Genomic DNA, 21254 nt, shown 5'->3' with positions numbered 1-21254 from the left:
GTGTGTGTGTGTGTGTATGTATATATATATATATATATATATATATATATATATACACACACACACACACACACATATATATATATATATATATATATATATATATATATATATATATATATATATATATATATATATATATATATATATTGTTACGGTTTTGAGGTTTGTACAGTGAGTTCAATAAATGTTAAAGGTTTGCCCCCCATAGATAGTCACACAAGCAACATGTAGCCTCATTTGTAGTATAGTTATTTCTTAGTATGTGTGAGAATAAGCCATTTCCTATGTTAGTTCTGCGTTGTGTAAAGACAGGAGAATAGGCCCTACTGCCACCAATCATCCTACGTCCGTAGCCTCAGCCCCTTTTGCGTTAACGTTGGTTCATATTGGGCGAGTCAACACGAGGCAGGCAGAGGAGGATCGGGGCGGAGTCAAGGCGGAGCGGCAGGAGCAATGACGGTAAGCATGAGCCGCCAATCAGAGCTCAGAGGTGGTGGCGTCAGAGGGCGTGGTGAGAAGAGTCTGGTGAGTTCCAGAAGGTTCACGGGACGTACCTATATAACCCGATGCACAAAGCCCTCGGAAGGACTTGCATCGGGGAGCTTGCGATACAAGGACTAGCGCTGGAGAACCCAAAGGACTTGCACCAGTTACGGGAGAAGGACTCGTTGTTGAACTTACAGCCAGAACGTGGCATGCTTGGTGAGCCTTGCCGCACTTGCATAAGAAAGGCTGAGTAACCGCCCTTTGCCATAAAAGTCCGCCCCTTTGCCGTAAAAGTCCGCCCATTGCCGTTCTGCCCGATATCTCTTTCGTTCGAGAGACGTGCTACGAGCCCCTGCCTTCGGCTGCCGCCATCTTCATGGGACGTGCCGGGGACCATGGAGAGCTGGACGAGGACCATCGCTGGACGCGTTGGGGAACACCTGCCCATCTGCATTCCCCCGTGTGAATGTGAGTGAGACGGGCCCGTTTTCCAGGGATAAGTTAAGACTGTCTAAGCTTGCTCTGTGTCCCTGCGTCCTTGAACTGTAAATAAGTTTGGTAATAATTAAACCCATCTGTTCTTCCTTTCTCCCTGATTCGATCGTTCCCGTGATTTCTCCATTTGACTAAGCATGGCACGAATAGAACCGCTTAAATCGGGTCCATTAATTGAGACTCCCGGGATCATGTGTACGCAAACCGCTCGGCGTACTCCAACCTCACGTGGTTCGTGCGAGGCTTGCTTCCTCGTTTCCGTGGCGGCATGAGTGCTTAGGTATGAGCGAGAATTTGGTCCCGAAACCCTATTTTGCGCTCGACCGAAAAGGACGTTTCAGGTCTCGGTTCCGCCAGGCCACTAAAGACAAGGGGATTAATCCCCCCTTGATAAGGGGAAGAAGGCCGGCGAGAGAATCGCAACAATTGGTGTCAGGAGTTTGGGATAGGACCCGAAATGCGCTTAACGCACTCCAAAATTACGAGTGACCGAAATTTAGTTTTTAAGAACCAAATTTAAATTCGTGCCATGGCTAGTCAAGGCGGTCGAATGCCGGTGGGGGTAGAAGATGAGGTATTTGATGAAGTAGAATCAATAACCCAGGACCCGTAGGAAGAATTGGGAGAAGAAGAGGCAATTGACGAAGGGCCAGCAGAAGGGGTAGAAAATGGTGGCGCCTCGCACGTGGCGGCGAGTGCCGAGCCTGCGGTGCCAAGGTACATGCAATTATTCATGGCGCAAATACAGGCATCCATAGAAATGGAGGGGGGCAAAACCACCCGGGAAAGGAAAGAATTGGGGGACAAAACCACCCTGGAATTGAAAGAGGTGAAAAATGAATTGGAAAGCAATATGGGTGGCCAATTGAAAGAAATGGGTGACCAATTGAAAGAATTGGGGGACAAATCCACCCGGGAATTGGAAGAGTTGAAAAATGGGTTGGAAAACAAAATGGCACCCAAAAGAACGAATTGGAAAAAATGAGGGTGGCGTCTAAGAAGGAAATAAAAGAGGCAGGGAAGGACATAAGGCGCAAGCTGAGCGAGGAGGTCGCAAAGCGACGCGACGGGGTAACGCGATGTGAGGAACGCACAAGGAGCGAGCTTGGGCAGAGCGCAGTCAAGTTGACCGAGGGAATAGAAATCACGACTCGGGGTGTGGAAAAGCCGACGGCCGTCGAATTGGAAAAAGGAATTTTATTGGCGCCAGCAGTCGTCGAGGAAAAATAAATTATAGTTGAAATTGGGGCCGAAGAGACAGCAGAAATAAAGGATATAGCACAGAGGGAAGAAATGGAGCCTGAGCAAAGTCTGTGTTTGCGTTGTGATGTCGGGCTTGCGAACCCCAATGAAGGTTTGCAGGTGCTGGCGGAGAAGAGAATCCCAAAGGTGAGTAGGGGTGTGTATGGCGGGAAAAGATTTTTGGCGCGCTTGGGATCGAGGCGCAACCCGGGCGCTCGTGGAAGGTCCTTTGTGTGGTGTACGAGGGTGAATGGCGCGCGTGTGTGAAAGAAGTGTGCACCGGAGCGCGAGTGTATGATGGAATGTGAGTGGGAAGAGTGTGTCGAAGAAGAGTGTGTTACAGAGGGTGCGATGGCCGAGGAGAGTGAGGGAGAATGCACACCAGAGCATGTGATTGGGTGTGCAACAGAAGAGTGCACACCCGTGGTTGTTACTGAGTGTGTAACAAAAGAGTGTGCGTGAGGGTGTGCGATGGCCGAAGGTGTTACAGAGTGTGTAACGGAGTGTGTGAAAGGTATGAGTGCGCCTAGGTGTGCAGGTGCGAGTACGGTGTTCTTTTTTTTTTTTTTTGTATACAAGATCGAGGCTTGTGAAAGAGCTAACATTAATCACACAGAAAGACAAACCGACACATAAAACATATAACATGGGGAGCGGTAGACAAGATGGGGTGAGAGGGGGGAGGAACACAAACACAACATCTGAGAGCAGGGACATCGAGAGATCAGGGGGAGGGAGAGGGCTTTGGTGGGGGGGGGGGGGGCATAGGCATAGGAAGGGGGGGGGGGTGGGAGAGGTATAAAACATATGGACACTGCCAGGACTTCCAGGAAAGAAGTTGGAATTTCAAACAAGGTGGATCTGGGGTGAATTAGTGGGGGTAGAAAAGATCAAGGTTTTGGATGGGGAAAGATAAGAGATGGTGGTGAACAGCTGTTTTAAAGACCTGGAGGGAGGAGTGGGATTGAAGGGAGTGTGGGAGTTTGTTCCAGAGGCAGGAGAAAAGGGGAATGAAAGAGCGAAGGTGAGCAGAGAGCCGAGATTTCGGCAGTTTAACCATCAGAGGGTTGCTGGCAGGTCTTGTGCGACCTGTAGGAATATTTGGGGGACAAAGCACAGAGAGAGCTGGGGGAGCAAGGCCGGAGAGGAGTCGGTAGAAGACAGAAAGACCACCTCCCTGTCTGCGGTGAGTGAGTGAAAGGCCCTCAGAGATAGCTTCATCACGGGAGATTCCAATGATTCTGAAAGCTTTGGTTTCAACAGCGTGAAGCCGAGCAATGTGTGTGGCAGGAGCACCAGCCCAGAGGGGAGAGCAGTATTCCATTGAGCTGCAGATGAAAGCCTTGTATGTGGTGAGGAGCTCAGGTGAGGAGCTCAGGGCGGAGGATGCCCAGTCGGCGACTGGCTTTGGAGGCCAGCTTGGAAATGTGGTTTTCCCAAGAAAGATCATGGCAGATAGTGAGACCCAAAAGCTTGAGCGACAGAACTTCTTGGAGAGGTTTGTTGAGAAAGTAGATGGGAGGGTTGTCCAGTCGATCTTTTCGGAGAGACATAGTAAGAGTGTGAGATTTGTCAGGATTGAAAGACATGTTCCACTTGTTTGACCAGTCTGTGATTTTGTCCAAGTCTTCAGAAAGTGAGGAGGCTGCAGACTGCCGATCTGAGGGAAGAGGAATGGAGCGGCAGAGAGTGGAGTCATCAACAAAGAGATAGAGAGGATTTTCCAGAGAGGCGGAGAGATCATTGGTAAAGACCAGAAAAAGCACAGGGCCCAGAACACTGCCTTGGGGAACTCCAGCCTGAACAGGAAGGGGAGATGAGAGAAATCCATTCAGGGCCACATGTTGACGATGACCAGAGAGGAAGTCCGCAAGCCATGCGTGGAGATTTCCGTGGATACCATAGGAGGAGAGTTTGGTGAGCAGAGCTGTGTGCCTGACTGTATCGAAGGCACGTGATATGTCAAGGGAGACGGCTCTGATTTCCTGTTTGACATTGAGGACCTCCATCCATTGTTGAGACAGCAGAAGCAGCATGTCCAGAGTATAATGACCTGGCCCGAATCCAAATTGATGATCGGAGATCAAGCCATTGGAGAAGAGGAAGGATTTGATATCTGAAGCAATGATGGATTCCATGACTTTGCTGATAATTGGGAGCAGGCTGATTGGTCTGTAGTTGCAAGGATCTGTTTTTGCACCTTTTTTGTGTAAAGCGGTAATGTTTGCTGATTTCCAGGATGCTAGCAGATGACCTTGAGCAAAAGAGAGGGTGAAAAGAACAGAGAGAGGGTGAGATAGAGCGGAAGAGCAGGATTTTAGGACCTGTGCGCTGATGCCGTCTGGTCCAATTGCAGAATCAGAGTCGAGGTTTGACAAAAACTCCTCCACCTTGTCAGGAGAGAAGGACACAGAGTCCAGGAGCAGTTGGGTTCGACTGGGTAAGGTGGGAACAGAGAGAGATGGGTTTGGGACACAAGATTTTGAGGCAAACACAGAGTTGGGGCATTCGGCTTTGTCACGTGCGGTGTCAACTGTGTAGCCATTTGAGGTAAGGGAGGGGATGCAGGGGGAACAAACACCAGAAACGGATTTGACCAGATGCCACCCGGATTTGGACGAAGGAGACAGGTTTGAGATTTCATTCTTGAGTGTGGAGAGATAGTGCTTCCTGGCACTCCTGAGGGTAGACACACACTTGTTTCGAGCTTGGTGGAAGGAACTGAGATTGCCTTCAGTTGGATTAGCCTTCCAAGAGGCAAAGGCAAGGTGTTTCAGGGCAACTGCCTCACCACAAGATTCAGTGTACCATGGATGGGAGGAAGGGGAAGACAACTGAAGATGAGATGGGATAAATCTGTGCATGAGAGAGAGTAGTTTGCTTTGGAAGAATTCCCAGGATGAGTTGATGTCAGAGGCAGTGGAGATGGGAGACCAGTCCAGATGATTGATGGCTGCTTGAAGACCGTGCCAGTCAGCCTGAGTGAAATGCCAGACTCAGAGACGCTGAGGAGGCTCTCTGAGAATGGCCAGACAGATGTCCACTTTAACAAGCACATGATCAGAAGAACCGATTGGGGCAGAAGAAGAGCAGCAGACATTAGCAGGGAAGTTTGTCATAACCAAGTCTAGAAGAGAAGATACACCATTGCCTGAGATCCGGGTCGGGAAATTTTTAGATTGTGTCAATCCCAGTGAGTCGCAGAAGTCCTTTGCTGAGGAGACATGGCTGGTGAGAGATGAACCCACACCCAGCCAGCTGGCATGATGATCGTTGAAGTCGCCACATATGAGGAAGAGATAGTTGGGATGTGTGGATAGAAGTTGTTGCGAGGAGGAATGCACACCGGACCGTGTGCGGAGAGAGAGTGTGCAGTAACGGAATGCAGGGAGTGTATGAGAGGCGCTGGAGCGCCGCGTTGTTCGAGTGAGGAACGGGGTCGCGTGGGGTGAGATCGCGGCCCGAGCATCGACGCAGACCGGGGTAGCGTTTAGCGTGACGTATAGCTGACGCGAGCCCTGCGTGGTGTGCGTGGTGTGCTTTGTGTGCTGCGGGGACTGGCGGCGATCGTTGCCGTGGCGGTCTTGCAAGGATCGGCGTGCACGGTTTGTGCCGGGCCCCGCCCTGTATGGTCGGTGCCACGCCTTGGCGGGAAAGGCGATCGGCACAGTTCAAGGGGAGGAAGGAGAGGTCGGAGCCTCACCCGATAGCTGCTGCGGTGCTCCGACCGTGGGCGGTTGGGCCATCGTGTGTGGGACCGCAAGGCTCCACTCAGGGATGGCGCCTTGAACCTTGGCCCAAGCATGCCTCCTCCCCTGAATCGAAAATGCCGGACGGACCCAACCTACAGTAGACCAACCACCCGCATGCATCGCTCGGCTTTGCGAAGCCGGGCTGTGAAAATGTATTTCCGCACCGAGAGGCTCAAGTAGAGTGGACGGATAGTAATAGTGTTGGCGAATGGTACCCTGCATGTAGGAATGGAAGTTTCACCATTCCTCACTTGGGCTCATGAGCATTAGATTAGGGGGATGGCAGTGAACATGCACATAGAGGGACCAGCGATGGTTACCTCCATGGGGCACCGAAGCTCGCCGAGGGCCGGCTAGGTTAATCGTTAGGGATTTAGTAAATGACAGTAGAGGACATGAGAGTTGAGTAGCGACATTTGTACAAGTAGAGGGGACGTAGAGGGATTAGAAGGATGATAACGACGAAGGGTGTGCTTCGTGTAAGGGAAGACGGGGAAGCACGAGTTGTAGGGGAAGTAGTCAGCAAGATGATGCTGTGTGTGTGAGGATGGTATTGAGCAAATGAGGAATTGGTTGAGAATAACCGTGTGTGAGGAATTGTGTATGGAGAACCAATGGATTTGTGTTGGAGTGTATGGAAAAAGGTGTGTAAGCACAAAAGAGTGTGCGAGAGAAGTAGTGTGCAAGATCAATGGTGTGCGAGAGGAATAAATGGTGTGGAATGCTTGGTGTGGAATGGTGTGGAATGCATGGTGCAAAGGAGTGAATGGGGGAGATGGACCCCTTCACGAATACCGGGGTGGGTAGTTTAAAGCCAGGTAGAGGGCTTAGGTAAATTGTTTTGATATTGACACCTGTGGTGGAGGAAGTAGCAAGAAGTGCTTGGTTGGGTGCATGACTATGTGGAATGGCTGGGCGTGTGGGCTTTGTTGTTGCGTATGGTTATTGGGGCACTCCGCCACTGGTAGTCTGTCGGCCAGCTGAGGCCGCAGGTAGGCTCCGGGAGCCAGTTAGAGTTGGGAGTAGGGTTCAATGGGGCCCGATGATCCAAGAGAAGGGCCCGGGTAGCCCAATGCCAGAGAGGGCATCAGAGGGGTAGAGTGCCAGGAGGGGTCTTCCCTGGTTTAGGTAGTCACAGGAGCAGGTAAGCTCAGGTGGTGACTTCAGTGGCGGAGGTGCGCAGGTAGGTCGACCTGCTAGTGGAGCCACACGACCCAGCCCCGAAATTGTGCAAGGGCACAGATTGAAAAATTGGGGAGTGAGACCCAAATTCATGGGCACCGCAGAGTGGTCGATGAGAATCAGGTTTTTAGAACCACATAGTTTAAAGATGGCCAATTGAATTGGCAGGGCACGACCCCGGGTAGTTTAAATGAGTTATTGTCAGTTAGTGTAGTTAGGAAATGAGGAATTCCCTTCACGCCATCCACAACCACTCACCAAGGAGACGAACTCCACACCAGGGTTTTGTAAACTGTTTGAGAGTGTAAGACGCATCATGACGTGAAAGTGACATTGTGTGTTATTCCATCTCTTCCTTCTTGGGAGGGATTGGACAACAAATTTGGTATAGAGGGGGATATGGGAGACAAGACGTGGAGACGAATTTGAATTTGTAAGTACCACAAAGGGTTCGGGTACTGTTAGTGTAGGCAAGACCGTTTACTGTTAGTGTAGGCAAGACGTGTTTTTATTACGTGTTTTATGGCTGTGAGGTGTTTTTATTTCATGTTTTATGGCTGTGAGGTGTTTTTATTTCGTGTTTTATGGCTGTGAGGTGTTTTCAATTTCGTGGTGGTGAGGTGTTTTCAATTTCGTGGTGGTGAGGTGTTTTTAATTTTGTGGTGGAGAGGTGTTTTTATTACGTGTTTTATCGCTGGGAGGTGTTTTTATTACGTGTTTTATGGCTGTGAGGTGTTTTATTACGTGTTTTATGGCTGTGAGGTGTTTTTTTTACGTGTTTTATGGCTGTGAGGTGTTTTATTTCATGTTTTATGGCTGTGAGGTGTTTTTATTACGTGTTTTATGGCTGTGAGGTGTTTTTATTACATGTTTTATGGCTATGAGGTGTTTTTATTATGTTTTATGGCTGTGAGGTGTTTTTGTTTCGTGTTTTATGGCTGTGAGGTGTTTTTATTTCGTGTTTTATGGCTATGAGGTGTTTTTATTTCGTGTTTTATGGCTGTGAGGTGTTTTTATTACGTGTTTTATGGCTGTGAGGTGTTTTATTACGTGTTTTATGGCTGTGAGGTGTTTTCAATTTTGTGGTGGTGAGGTGTTTTTATTACGTGTTTTATGGCTGTGAGGTGTTTTCAATTTCGTGGTAGTGAGGTGTTTTTTTTACGTGTTTTATGGCTGAGGTGTTTTATTTCATGTTTTATGGCTGTGAGGTGTTTTTATTACGTGTTTTATGGCTATGAGGTGTTTTTATTATGTTTTATGGCTGTGAGGTGTTTTTGTTTCGTGTTTTATGGCTGTGAGGTGTTTTTATTTCGTGTTTTATGGCTGTGATGTGTTTTTATTTCGTGTTTTATGGCTGTGAGGTGTTTTTATTACGTGTTTTATGGCTGTGAGGTGTTTTCAATTTTGTGGTGGTGAGGTGTTTTTATTACGTGTTTTATGGCTGTGAGGTGTTTTCAATTTCGTGGTTGTGAGGTGTTATTATTACGTGTTTTATGGCTGTGAGGTGTTTTAAATTACTTGGTGGTGAGGTGTAATCGTCCCAAACTTCCAGTCTGCACCTACCCCTCCCTTTTGTATGTGCTGAGGGGTTCTTTCTTGAAACAAAAAAACATTCAACCTGAATCTTCAAACTAAATTGCTTATAAAAATGTAATATCACAAACACAGCAAATACATTTGTGCAAAAGAATTGTTTGTATTATGATTGGTGTAAATCATGACAACACAGCAACTCAGGTACAGTCATTATCCTCAGCTAAAATAAGCCCGTTCCTCAGTAACGTCGCTTGTTGAGGCGAGCGCAGCGAGGCGAGCCAAGCTAGTATATATATATACTTAGGTATATAGTACATATATATATATATACCATGTAGTATATATATATATATACCAAACTAGTACTTACTTTTTCCACATGCGAAATTTGCATTTATGTTTGTTTAAATTATACAATGGACTACAAAATGTAAATGTTTCATGATATTTGTTATGTTATATCACCTTTATCTATCAGTATTGTTGAAAATCCTTTATTCCAAAACCGTAACAATATATATATATATATTGGACTTCAATATACTTCAATATATATACTATATATATATATATATATATATATATATATATATATATATATTCATATATATATATATATATATATATATATATATATATATATATATATATATATATATATATATATATACATATATATATGTATATATACATATATATGTATATATACATATATATATATATACATATATATATATATATATATATATATATATATATATATATATATACATATATATATATACAGACTTCGCATTTGATATGGAATTTTTTTTTTTTCTTGACTTCGGTTTAATTTCTGAACTCAGTATATCAATCTGGTGAGTTTCTTTTACCCTTCGGTGATGTCTTTGTTGAAAGAACAATGTCACTGATTGTCTTTCGCAGCAAGAAGTCAATAAAATGATGATATCACAGGTGGCATGACAAAATGTAAGGACAGGTACATTTGACGATTGGCTTCACAATCGGGTATATAAGGGTTGTTGCGTTCCATATTAGTGGAAAACAACTGCTGCACGTCTACAAAAGTTATTGCCGCTTCCTCTGGAGATGGTCCATCAACTTGACAATGCTGTTTGTCATGGAGTGGTGGCTTTACGAAATTCTGGCATGAAACAGCGTGCTATTGCTCGGCAGTATGGCATCACTCAAGGTCAGGTGTCAAAGATCCTGAAACAAAATGCTCAGAGGGGTGTCCCTACTCCAATACCGAGGCCAGGACGTCCATGCAGAACCACAAGGAGAGATGATCGCCAGCTGCACCGGTTAGTCTGCAATGGCCGTACCAAGTCAACTAATTGGCTTAGGGCTGAGTGGCAGCAACTGACAAATGTGCCTGTATCCAGAAGGCTATTCAACCAACGACTGGTTCAAGCAGGCTATCGTGCCAGGCGTCCCCTGAGAAAGCCACGCCTGACCAGACAACATAGCCAGCGCCGATTACAGTGGGCCAGAGAGCACCGTCAATGGCAGCCAGGACACTGGAATCACGTGACCTTCAGTGATGAGTCTAGATTTCTGGTCCATCGTCAAGATGGCCACGTCTGAGTGCGCAGACAAGTGCATGAAGCCCACAACGAAGATTGTACAGTGCCAAGAGTCCAAGCTGGAGGTGGTGGGGTGACCGTTTGGGCTGCTTTTCATGCAGGGGGCAAAACTGACCTGGTTGTTCTGAATGGAAACCTGAACCAGTTCAAGTACAGGGTCATTCTGGAAGAATCATTGCTTCCATTTGCTCGTGCAGCCTTTCGAGGAAACGTTGTCTTCCAAGATGACAATGTATGGCCTCATCGTGCTCGCATGATCCAACACTTTCTTGCTGACCGTGGTGTAGAGCATATGGTGTGGCCTGCCATGTCCCCGGATATGAATCCGATAGAGAACTTGTGGGCAGAATTAACGCGTCAAATCGACCACTTGGACCAGCAGCCGACCTCTGTGCATGAATTGCAGCAGGCTATTGTCACTGCATGGCAAGCGATTCGTGTCCAAACCTTGGCAAATCTCGTGAACAGCATGCCTCGACGTGTATGTGCTCTCCTGAATGCTCGTGGGGGTTACACGAAGTACTGAACTGTAATTTTACTGTTCGTAATCCCAGTCATAATTTAGCTTTTGTTTTTGTTGAAATTTTTTTTGGCTAATGTGCAAAATAAAGAGATACTTCTGGAAAACGTACAGAAGTTTAACACAGTACTGTCCGTGAATTGAGTTCGATATCAGTTTGCATCACTTTCAAGGATGAATTTATTTGATTCGAAATGTCAAATGTGGTTTTTGTTTCTTTTAAAGGTCACATTAACAAAATCTAGAATAATTTCAACATAATTCCAATGAACTTTTGGTTCTAAGTCATCTTGAATATTCCGTATTAAATGCCAAGTCTGTATATATATTGTTGCGGTTTTGGAATAAAGGATAACCCCCCTCGTAGGTAGACGCACCACAACATGTAGCCTTGCGATAGTGTAGTTATTTCTTCGTAAATGTAAGGTAGTCTCCTTTCCTGTGTTAGTTTTGCATTGAGTAGGCCAGTGAGCTTAGCCTGTGTCTTTTGCGCTGGAATGCCACATGCTCGGCCTGAACAAGTCTGGCAAGGCCGAAGGGTGGAGCTGCAGGGGGAGTGGTCGGTAAGCACGAGCCGCCAATCAGAGCTCGGGGGGAGTGGCTAACCACGGCAACGGGAGGCGGAGCATGGAACATTCGGGTAGGGCCGGGGCGGAGCCATAAAATCCTGCTCCGAGCCCCCCGCCTCAGTCAGAGTCAGAGTTCAGATCAGTGGAGCTGGAGTGCGAGTTGAGCTTGAGAACACGAGTTGAGCTGCAGTACGAGTGAATTGAATTGCCTGTTATCATCGTTGTACACAAACCTGCCCTGTGCCATGCGCTCTGCTGCGCTGTATTAATCACGCTTGTGAAGACGATCCGTTCCGGGCCACAGACGCGCGATCTCCCTGCCTGCATTTTCCTGCATACGTACCGTGACTGCCAGAGGGCCACGCCGGGCGAGCTGTCCCGGAGCGACCGACGGCAAAGCGCGTTTGGCGCGCGAACTTTCTTCCTCCATTTCCCCGTGTGAGTGAGTGGGCCCTGTGTCTGGTTATAAGTTAAAACTGTTAAGCTTCTGCTCTGTGTCCCCTTTCCTTTACCCTGATTATTGTACATTGTAAATTAATTGTGTTCTTCCTCTGATTTGACCATTCCCGTCCCTTCCATTAATTGGCCTAGCATAGTACGTGTAAAACCGCTTGAATCGGGTTCCATAAAAGTAACGGCACGAGTCACGTGATCCGTATACCACTCGGGCGTACTCGATTAGCGTGGCTCGTGCGAGGTCCGGTCCCCGCTTTCGGGGCAGCGTGGGTCAAAGGTACGTGCGGCGTCGACCCGATACCCTTTTTCATGCTTGCTGCGGAAGTGGCGATTCAGCCTCGTGGACACGAAGACCCAAGGGGAAAAGGGGGTTTAATCCCTCCATTTTGTAACGTGGACGGGCTTCGGGAGATCCGCAACAATATATATATATATATTTGTTCTTGTTGTTGTTGTTGTTGTTGAATTCAGGTTCCACACTTAATTTAGTACTAAATTTGAAATTTGAATTTTTTTATTGCTGTCACAAGTCACTTAATAAGTCAGTTACAGTCACAATATATTGCTCATAAGCCATGACTGATCGAGATGCTGCTTTAAATCTCGAATATGGATAGACAACTACATAGTGGACTCTGGGTAAACAGTTCTCCATTAGATCTCTCTTCATCACAGTACAGTGGAATATCATGTTTGTCATCAGGATCCAAAAAAAACCTTTTTCGCAATTCGACTGTTTTAAGGACTCATATCTTCAACACCACTCACACATGGGTTATTGTACTTGGTGAAGCTGAAGTCTGGGAATCCATATTTTCAAAATTCAAAATACGAAGGTTGCCCTTGATTTATTAAAATAATTATCATGACTGAAACACAAGGATTTTTCATAAATAATCACAACCAGCCTCGTTTTCAATACATCGCAGATTCCTCACTAATTACGGTAGAGAAGTTAAACTCCTTGACATTGGAGTATCTGGAGATGATGGGACAATAATTAGCGATTTGATGAAGCATGAAGTCCAAGTGCAGCAACTTCTGTTGTGCATTGCGTCCCACGGCAGTAGGGACGTCCTCTCTGTCATCTTTGTTCATCGTCGATTGTTGAGCCAAGGGGTGAATGAGTTTGAAGACGCTGCCACCACACCTGTAAAAGTAAACGCTTCTCCTACCTTAACAGCGATAATCCCACCAAAACACATTCAGCCTTTGTTATAACATTGAAGCGAGCGCGGTGCTACGCGCGCTACTTGCTACCAAGGAGGAAGCGGACAACGCGGTAAGTTTAAATGGTCTTTATTATCATAGTTCACTGTAGCACTGCCGTGCTCGGGGCTGTGAGCCCCGTGTATATCCCGAGGCCACGCCTACTCCTCGGGCGTGGCCGGCGCCCTCTTGGTGCGCAGAATGATGTCATCGCGCCAGCGCCATCGTGTCTGCCACACGCGCGCCCCCAGAATTCCCGCGCACCTGAAGGGTCAGTTTGCGGGGCAAATGGATGACCCGGCCAAAGCGCCCTCTGGCGGCTGGTGGCGTCGGGGATGCCGGGATGTCATCTGGGATGCCTCCGGCGTCACCTGGGATGGGTGCAGGACCGGGGGGGGGGGGGGGGTGCCGGCAGGGCCGGGCGGTGCCGGAGGTCCGCCCGCCGGGGGGCGGCCGGGCCGCGGGGGCCGAGCCACTGGCGGGGGTTGGTCCACATCGAGGTGGGCCGGCTTGAGTCGGTCCACGGAAACGCGGTCAGGAGTACCGCCGATGTCGAGGGTGAAGTGTTTCGCCCCGGTCTCCAGCACGCGGAAAGGCCCGTCGTACGGGGGCCACAGTGGTGTCCGGTGGGCGTCATGCCGGACGAAGACGTACTCCGCGGTGCGAAGCTCCGGGGCGACGTGAGTAGGTGGGTGCCCGTGGTGCGCCGTCGGCACTGGGGCGAACCTCCGGGCGGTCTCCTGCAGCGCGGAGCGCTCCTGCGCCGCGGACCATGGCGCTGTGGGGTCGGGGAGGAACTCGCCCGGCACCCGCAGCAGTTGTCCAAAAACCAACTCCGCCGCGGAGGTGCGCAGGTCGTCCTTGGGCGCCGTCCGGAGGCCCAGCAGGACCCAGGGGAGTCTGTCGACCCAACCGCTGTCGCGGAGGGTGGCCCGGAGTGCGGCCTTCAAGGAGCGGTGGAAGCGCTCGCACAGGCCGTTGGCCTGGGGGTGGTAGGCCGTGGTTCGGTGCAGCTGGACCCCGAGCCCCCGCGCGACCGCCCCCCAGAGCTCCGATGTGAACTGGGGGCCGCGGTCGGACGAGATGTCCGAGGGGACGCCGAACCGGGCGATCCAGGTGGCGATAAACGCCTGCGTGACGTCCGCCGCCGTCGTCGCCGCCAAAGGCACAGCCTCCAGCCACCGGGTGGTGCGGTCCACCATGGTTAGGACATGGGTGAAACCCCGCGAGGGGGGGAGAGGTCCCACCAGGTCCACGTGAACGTGGTCGAACCTACGTTCCGGCACCGTAAACGGGGCCAATGGGGCCTGGGTGTGTCGGTGCACCTTCGCACGCTGGCACGCGAGGCACGTCCTGGTCCAGCCGCGGATGGCCTTCCGGAGGCCATGCCAGACAAACTTGTCGGCGACCAACCTCTGGGAGGCCCTCGTGCTGGGTGGGACAGGCCGTGGATGGCGTCAAAAACCTGGCGCTGCCAGCCCGCGGGCACGATCGGCACCTCGGTGATGCGGAGGCCCGTGACGGCGGTCCGCAGGGCCTGGACCCCGGGGTCGGCGGCCTGGTCCGCCGCCATCTGGGCATAGTCGTTGCCAAGGTGGACTGCGTGGGCGATGGACCGGGAAAGGCAATCCACCACCGGGTTGTCCATATGCACGGCCCTCGAGCAGATGGCGGAAGTGCCTGACCGCCAGGTGAAGCCCGAGCAACTCACGGTCGAAGGTACTGTAACGGCGTTCGGGCGGGCGAAGCTGCCGGCTGAAGAACGCCAGCGGTTGCCAGGCACCATGCACCCATTGCTCGTGCACCGCACCCACCGCGTAGTCCGAGGCGTCGGTGGTGAGGGGGATCGGTGCATCGGGCGCCGGGTGCTTGAGCATGGTGGCGTTAGCCAAGGCGAGCTTCGCGCCCACGAACGCCGCGTCCATCTGTTCGGTCCAGGTAACGTCACCTTTGCCCGGCTTCCCTCGAAGGGCCTCGTGCAGGGGGCGCAGGAGCTGGGCGATGCGGGGCAGGAACCGAAGGTAAAAGTTTACCATGCCCAGGAACTTCTGGAGCCCCTTGATCGTGCGGGGGCACGGAAACCCCTTCTCCGCCTCCACCTTGGCCGGTAGGGGGACGGCCCCGTGCCTGGTGACGTGGTGCCCCAAAAAGTCGATGCTGGTGACGCCGAATGGGCACTTGGCGGGGTTCACGATAAGGCCATGCTGGCCCAGGCGTTCGAAGAGCGTGCGGAGATGGTGAAGGTGCTCTTCGCGGGACGCGCTGGCGACGAGGATGTCATCCAGGTAGACGTACAAAAAATCCAAGTCACGCAAGACGCTGTCCATTAGGCGCTGGAACGCCTGAGCCGCATTTTTCAAACCGAAGGGCATCCGAAGAAATTAGAAAAGCCCGAAAGGCGTGATGACCGCCGTCTTTGGGATGTCCTCCGGCCTGACGGGGACCTGATGGTAGCCGCGTATGAGGTCCACCTTCAAAAAGAAGGACATGCCCGCCAACCGGGCGGAGAAGTCCTGGATGTGGATTGTGGGGGACGGGGTAGCGGTCGGGGGTGGTGGCGTCGTTGAGGCGCCGGTAGTCCCCGCACGGTCGCCATCCCCCGCCGGGCTTGGGCACGATGTGGAGCGGCGACGCCCACACGCTCTTGGAGCGCTGCACGATGCCGAGCCGCTCCAGCATAGCGAACTCCGCTTTCGCTACCGCGAGCTTCGTCGGCGCGAGGCGGCGTGCCCGGCCGTAGACCGGTGGCCCGGCAGTAGGAATGTGGTGTTCCACCCCATGCTTGACGGGCCCTGCCGAGAAGGTGGGCCGCGTGAGGGCCGGGAAACCGGCGAGGAGGCGGGTGAATTCGTCCGCTGCCGGAAGCGAACAGATGAACCTGGCCGGAACCGAACCGCTCAGCAAGCCGCTCGGCGAGCCGCTCGACGAGCCGCTCCGTGAGCCGCTCAACGAGCCGGGCAGCACGCACGCGAGCGAGCTGAACGTCTCAGCCTGGACAAGCCTTCTGCGCTTTACGTCCACCAACAATCCATTAGCACATAAGAAGTCCGCGCCGAGCAGTGCCAAGGGCACGTCGGCTGTGACGAATGACCAACGGAAAACCTGCCCTCCGAACCGCAGAGAGAGACAGCGTTTTCCGTACGTGCATATGGACGTACCATTGGCCACAAGCAGCACGGGACCTCGGCCTGCGGTTTGCTTGTTGGACGTACCGGCAGGAACGACACTCACCTGCGCTCCTGTATCGCACAGGTAACGGCGCCCGGACAGGGTGTCCGTGATGTATAGGAGGCTGTTTGAATTGCCGACGCTCACAGCTGCCACCGAGCGCCGGCTCGATCGTTTCCTGACCTGCCGAATGAGCAAGGCGGCCGACACTGCCGAGCCTTGTGGCCGAACTGCGTGTGGAAGTAACACCAGGTGGGCGGAAGATTTGGCAGAGGGTGCGGTTTTCTCTGCGGCGGCGGTGGTGGTGGTGGTGGTGGTGGGCGAGGCATGTCGGCGGACACGAAGTGCGCCCCAGCCCCGAGATCCACGAGGTGTGGTGCATCAGCATCAGGGACAGCCACGGGAGTCGCGACGGCCACGCCAAAACTCGCCTGCGTGTCCAACGCCGCGAAGTACCTGTCGGCCTCGGCAGCGAGAGCTCGGGGTTCCGTCGTCACAGAACCGGCCAAGGCGAGGCGAACGCGTGCCGGCAGCTGGCGTCGAAATAACGCCTGGAATAGAGCGTTCGGGGTTTCGTCGCCCATCAACGACAGCATATGGTCCATGCGGACCGACGGACGCGTGTCACCGAGCTCGGGGAGGTCCAGGAGGCAGTCGGCCCGTGCGTCCACCGTAAGGCCGAACGTGGCGAGGAGGAGACGCTTGATCGTCTCGTACCTGTCGTCTGCCGGTGGGTTCCTCAGGACCGACACCACGCGAGCGGCCGTGCCGGGCCCAAGGGAGGCGACCACATGGGAGTACATGGTCTCGTCCACCGTGATGCCTCGAAGTCGGAACTGGGCTTCCGCCTGCAGGAACCAGACTTCAGCTTGTGACTCCCAGAACTCGGGGAGTTTGATGGATACCGCGTTGGTTGCCATGGCTGTGGCAGATTCGGGTGGTCAGCGATGGCTGACTAGAATGTCGGAGGTCACCAATGAAGTGAGCACGGTGCTACGCGCGCTCCTTGCTACCAAGGAGGAAGCGGACAACGCAGTAAGTTTAAATGGTCTTTGTTATCAGAGTTCACTGTAGCACTGCTGTGTCGGGGCTGTGAGCCCCGTGTATATCCCGAGGCCATGCCTACTCCTCGGGCGTGGCCGACGCCCTCTTGGTGCGCGGAATGATGTCATCGCGCCAACGCCATCGTGTCCGCCACAACATCAGATTTTAATGATCACAATTTTGGATGAACAGGCAACATCAGCCCAAGATGGACGAGACGCTGAAACAGCCAGTCCGCGCATGCGCAATACCGATCGTACATGCCTACGTCACTTTACCCATGCATCCTCTCCTGCCCTCATTCAGTCTGCTAATTCCATCTCTTCCACGATCCTCAAATGAGTAAACCAAAACCCATGGCTACTCGTAAGTGTGATGACGTCACATGAACATTGTGCGGAGGGATGGGGTGGTGTGTTCTTACGAGGAAATAACACCTCCTATTAAAACAATTACAAAGTAAAAATTCAAGACAGTTGCTTGAAATAGACACAACTAATACTATGTGTTATTATGATTGAAATCGAATGAGGAAGTCAAATCATTCCGCAACCCAACCCACCACTAAAATACATTTTTATTTCTCATAAAATATATAACGATTTATTTATTTCAAAATATAGCGATGCACTGTACAGTGAGTGCACTGTACTACGATGTCCCTTCGTTATTTATTTCAAAATAAATACATGCCGACGTCACTTTACTTGCCGACATCACTTTGCCGGCCCAACCCTCCAATACAAGTTTAACTTTCAACCTGTTTCTCTCATCACACGGCCACTTCCTATTTCAAAATAAATAAATAACGATAATGAAGACTCAGAATCGAAGATTCTGATTGTGCTTAAACTCCTCATTGTTGAAGTCCAAGGGACGCCTACGTCACACATGGAATGTTACGTCACACAGATCGGGTATTGTTCGCAAACAATCATTTCGATGTGGATGTCTCCCGGTGAAGACGTGCGTTCTTCAACTCCCGGGTTTTCATTGAAGATTTTTCGTTTATTTAACTTCTTTATCGACTTCGAGACGTGTTTATTGACTTACCAAGATGCGTTCTTTGAAGAAGAAAACACAACGAAGGTACTTTCATGGGTTTTTCACACCATTAAGTGAATTTTGTCTTTTCATGTCGAGTAGGCCGACAGCCCGAAATAGCTTTTTTACTCTTCTTCATCCGGCAGACGAGTGGTTTGTTATCTATCAAATTATAGGCTACATTCTCCGTATGATAAATGTCGGTAATTTTTATAATTCCCAGTGTGGTAAATGTCGGTAATTTTTATATTCTCCGTGTGGTAAATGTCGGTAATTTTTATATTCTCCGTGTGGTAAATGTCGGTAATTTTTATATTCTCCATGTGGTAAATGTCGGTAATTTTTATATTCTCAGTGTGGTAAATGTCGGTAATTTTTATATTGTCCGTGTGGTAAATGTCGGTAATTTTTATATTCTCCGTGTGGTAAATGTCGGTAATTTTTATATTCTCCGTGTGGTAAATGTCGGTAATTTTTATATTGTCCGTGTGGTAAATGTCGGTAATTTTTATATTCTCCGTGTGGTAAATGTCTTTAATTGTTATATTCTCCGTGTGGTAAATGTCGGTAATTTTTATATTCTCCGTGTGGTAAATGTCGGTAATTTTTATATTCTCCGTTTGGTAAATGTCGGTAATTTTTATATTCTCCGTGTGGTAAATGTCTTTAATTGTTATATTCTCCGTGTGGTAAATGTCGGTAATTTTTATATTCTCCGTGTGGTAAATGTCGGTAATTTTTATATTCTCCGTGTGGTAAATGTCGGTAATTTTTATATTCTCCGTGTGGTAAATGTCGGTAATTTTTATATTCTCCGTGTGGTAATCGATGCACGTAATCACACGCAGCTCAGGGAAAACCTGCCATCACCTCGTTCGTGCTTTCCCAAGTTTATTTATTAACGATAATATCTGTGCGGTGGTTAATTACGTTTCATTGCATCGTGAGTCTATCTATTAATTACGTACTATTGAAATGGAAGCACGTCGTGCTGCCATGTCCGTAATGTACCACGTGGTAACAGAGACTGTCTATTAATTATGTACGATGTCACTACTGTCTCTAAGACCCCACATACCTTAATACCCCTTAGAACTATTAAGACCTGAAGAAAATTTTTTTTTTCAATTGAATTATATACTTAAACACGAGAACACAAATCGCCTTTTTGACATTTCCAAAAACCTCCAGTTTAGCAGTACTTGGACAAAATATTACGCCATCCTGACCAATCAAATTTGATGAGCTTGTAGAGTGGTGCTACGCACGCAACTTGTTTGCCAACGAAGGTAAGCCACAACGCGTAGGGTCAAAAGAGTCTTTATTCAATAGCTCAAACTGTAGCACTGAAGTGCTCGGGGCTGCGCGCCCCGTGTATATCCCGAGGCCACGCCCACCCCTCGGGCGTGGCCGACACCCTCTTGGTGCGCGGAATGATGTCACCGCGCAAGCGAGCCATCGGGTCCGCCACACGCGCCCCCCCCCCACCCCCCAGAATTCCCGCGCACCTGAAGGGTCAGTTTGCGTGGCAAACGGATGACCTGGCCGAAGCGCCCTCTGGCGGCTGGTGTCATCTGGGATGCTCCCGGCGGCACCTGGGATGGGTGCAGGACCGGGGGGGGGGGCGTGCCGGCGGGGCTGGGCGGTGCCGGAGGTCCGCTCGCCGGGAGGTGGCCCCGACGCGGGGGCCGAGCCACTGGCGGTGGGTGGTCCACGTCGAGGTGGGCCGGCTTGTGGCGGTCCACGGAAACGCGGTCAGGAGTACCGCCGATGTCGAGGGTGAAGTGTTTCGCCCCGGTCTCCAGCACGCGGAAGGGCCCGTCGTACGGGGGCCGCAGCGGTGTCCGGTGGGCATCGTGGCGGACGAACACGTACTCCGCCATGCGAAGCTCCGGGGCGACGTGTGTTTGCGGGCACCCGTGGTGTGCCATCGGCACTGGGGCGAACCTCCGGGCAGTCGCCTGCAGTGTGGAGCGCTGCTGCGCCGCGGACCATGGAGCCGTGGAGTCGGGGAGGAACTCGCCCGGCACCCGCAGCGGTTGTCCGAAGACCAACTCTGCCGCGGATGCGCGCAGGTCGTCCTTGGGCGTCGTCCGGAGGCCCAGCAGGACCCAGGGGAGCCTGTCGACCCAGCCGCCGTCGCGGAGGGTGGCCCGGAGCGTGGCCTTCAAGGAGCGGTGGAAGCGCTCGCACAGGCCGTTGGCCTGGGGGTGGTAGGCCGTGGTGCGGTGCAGCTGGACGCCGAGCCCGCCGCGACCGCCCCCCAGAGCTCCGAGGTGACCTGGGGGCCGCGGTCGGATGAGATGTCCGAGGGGGTGCCGAACCGGGCAACCCAGGTGGCGATGAACGCCTGCGCGACGTCCGCCGCCGTCGTCGCCGCCAAAGGCACGACCTCCAGCCACCGGGTGGTGCGGTCCACCATGGTGAGGACGTGGGTGAAACCCCGTGAGGGGGGCAGAGGTCCCACCAAGTCCACGTGAACGTGGTCGAACCGACGTTCGGGCACCGTGAACGGGGCCAACGGGGCCTGGGTGTGGCGGTGCACCTTCGCGCGCTGGCACGCGAGGCACATCCTGGTCCAATCGCGGACGGCCTTCCGGAGGCCATGCCAGACGAACTTGTCGGCGACCAGCCTCTGGGAGGCCTTCGTGCCCGGGTGGGACAGGCCGTGGATGGCATCAAAAACCCGGTGCTGCCAGCCCACAGGCACGATGGGGCGAGGCCGCCCGAGGGAGACGTCGCACAAGAGGGCCGTGCCCGCGCCGTCGAACGGCACCTCGGTGATGCGGAGGCCCGTGACGGCAGTCCGCAAGGCCTGGACGTCGGGGTCGGCAGTCTGGTCCGCCGCCATCGGGGCATAGTCGATCCCGAGGTGGACCGCGTGGGTGACGGACCGGGAAAGGCAATCCCCCACCGGGTTGTCCTTTCCCACGACGTGCCGGATGTCTGTCGTGTACTC

At 51.5% G+C, this 21254-nt stretch overlaps 1 protein-coding gene across 1 annotated transcript in view; it reads left to right on the top strand.

Annotated features, from left to right (window-relative positions):
- Positions 1–569: 569 nt before the first annotated feature.
- The window catches only part of LOC137418499 (uncharacterized), a 61177-nt gene continuing 40492 nt past the window's right edge, over positions 570–21254 (top strand). The window contains exon 1 of the mRNA XM_078781196.1: positions 570–705. Within this exon, the coding sequence (XP_078637322.1) occupies positions 570–705 (136 nt within the window). The remainder of the gene's footprint in view (positions 706–21254) is intronic.

Source organism: Myxine glutinosa, chromosome 7 (assembly GCF_964187855.1).
Source record: "Myxine glutinosa chromosome 7, kmMyxGlut1.1, whole genome shotgun sequence".
NCBI lineage: Eukaryota > Metazoa > Chordata > Myxini > Myxiniformes > Myxinidae > Myxine > Myxine glutinosa.
This window is presented reverse-complemented; position numbering and strand designations above follow the sequence as displayed.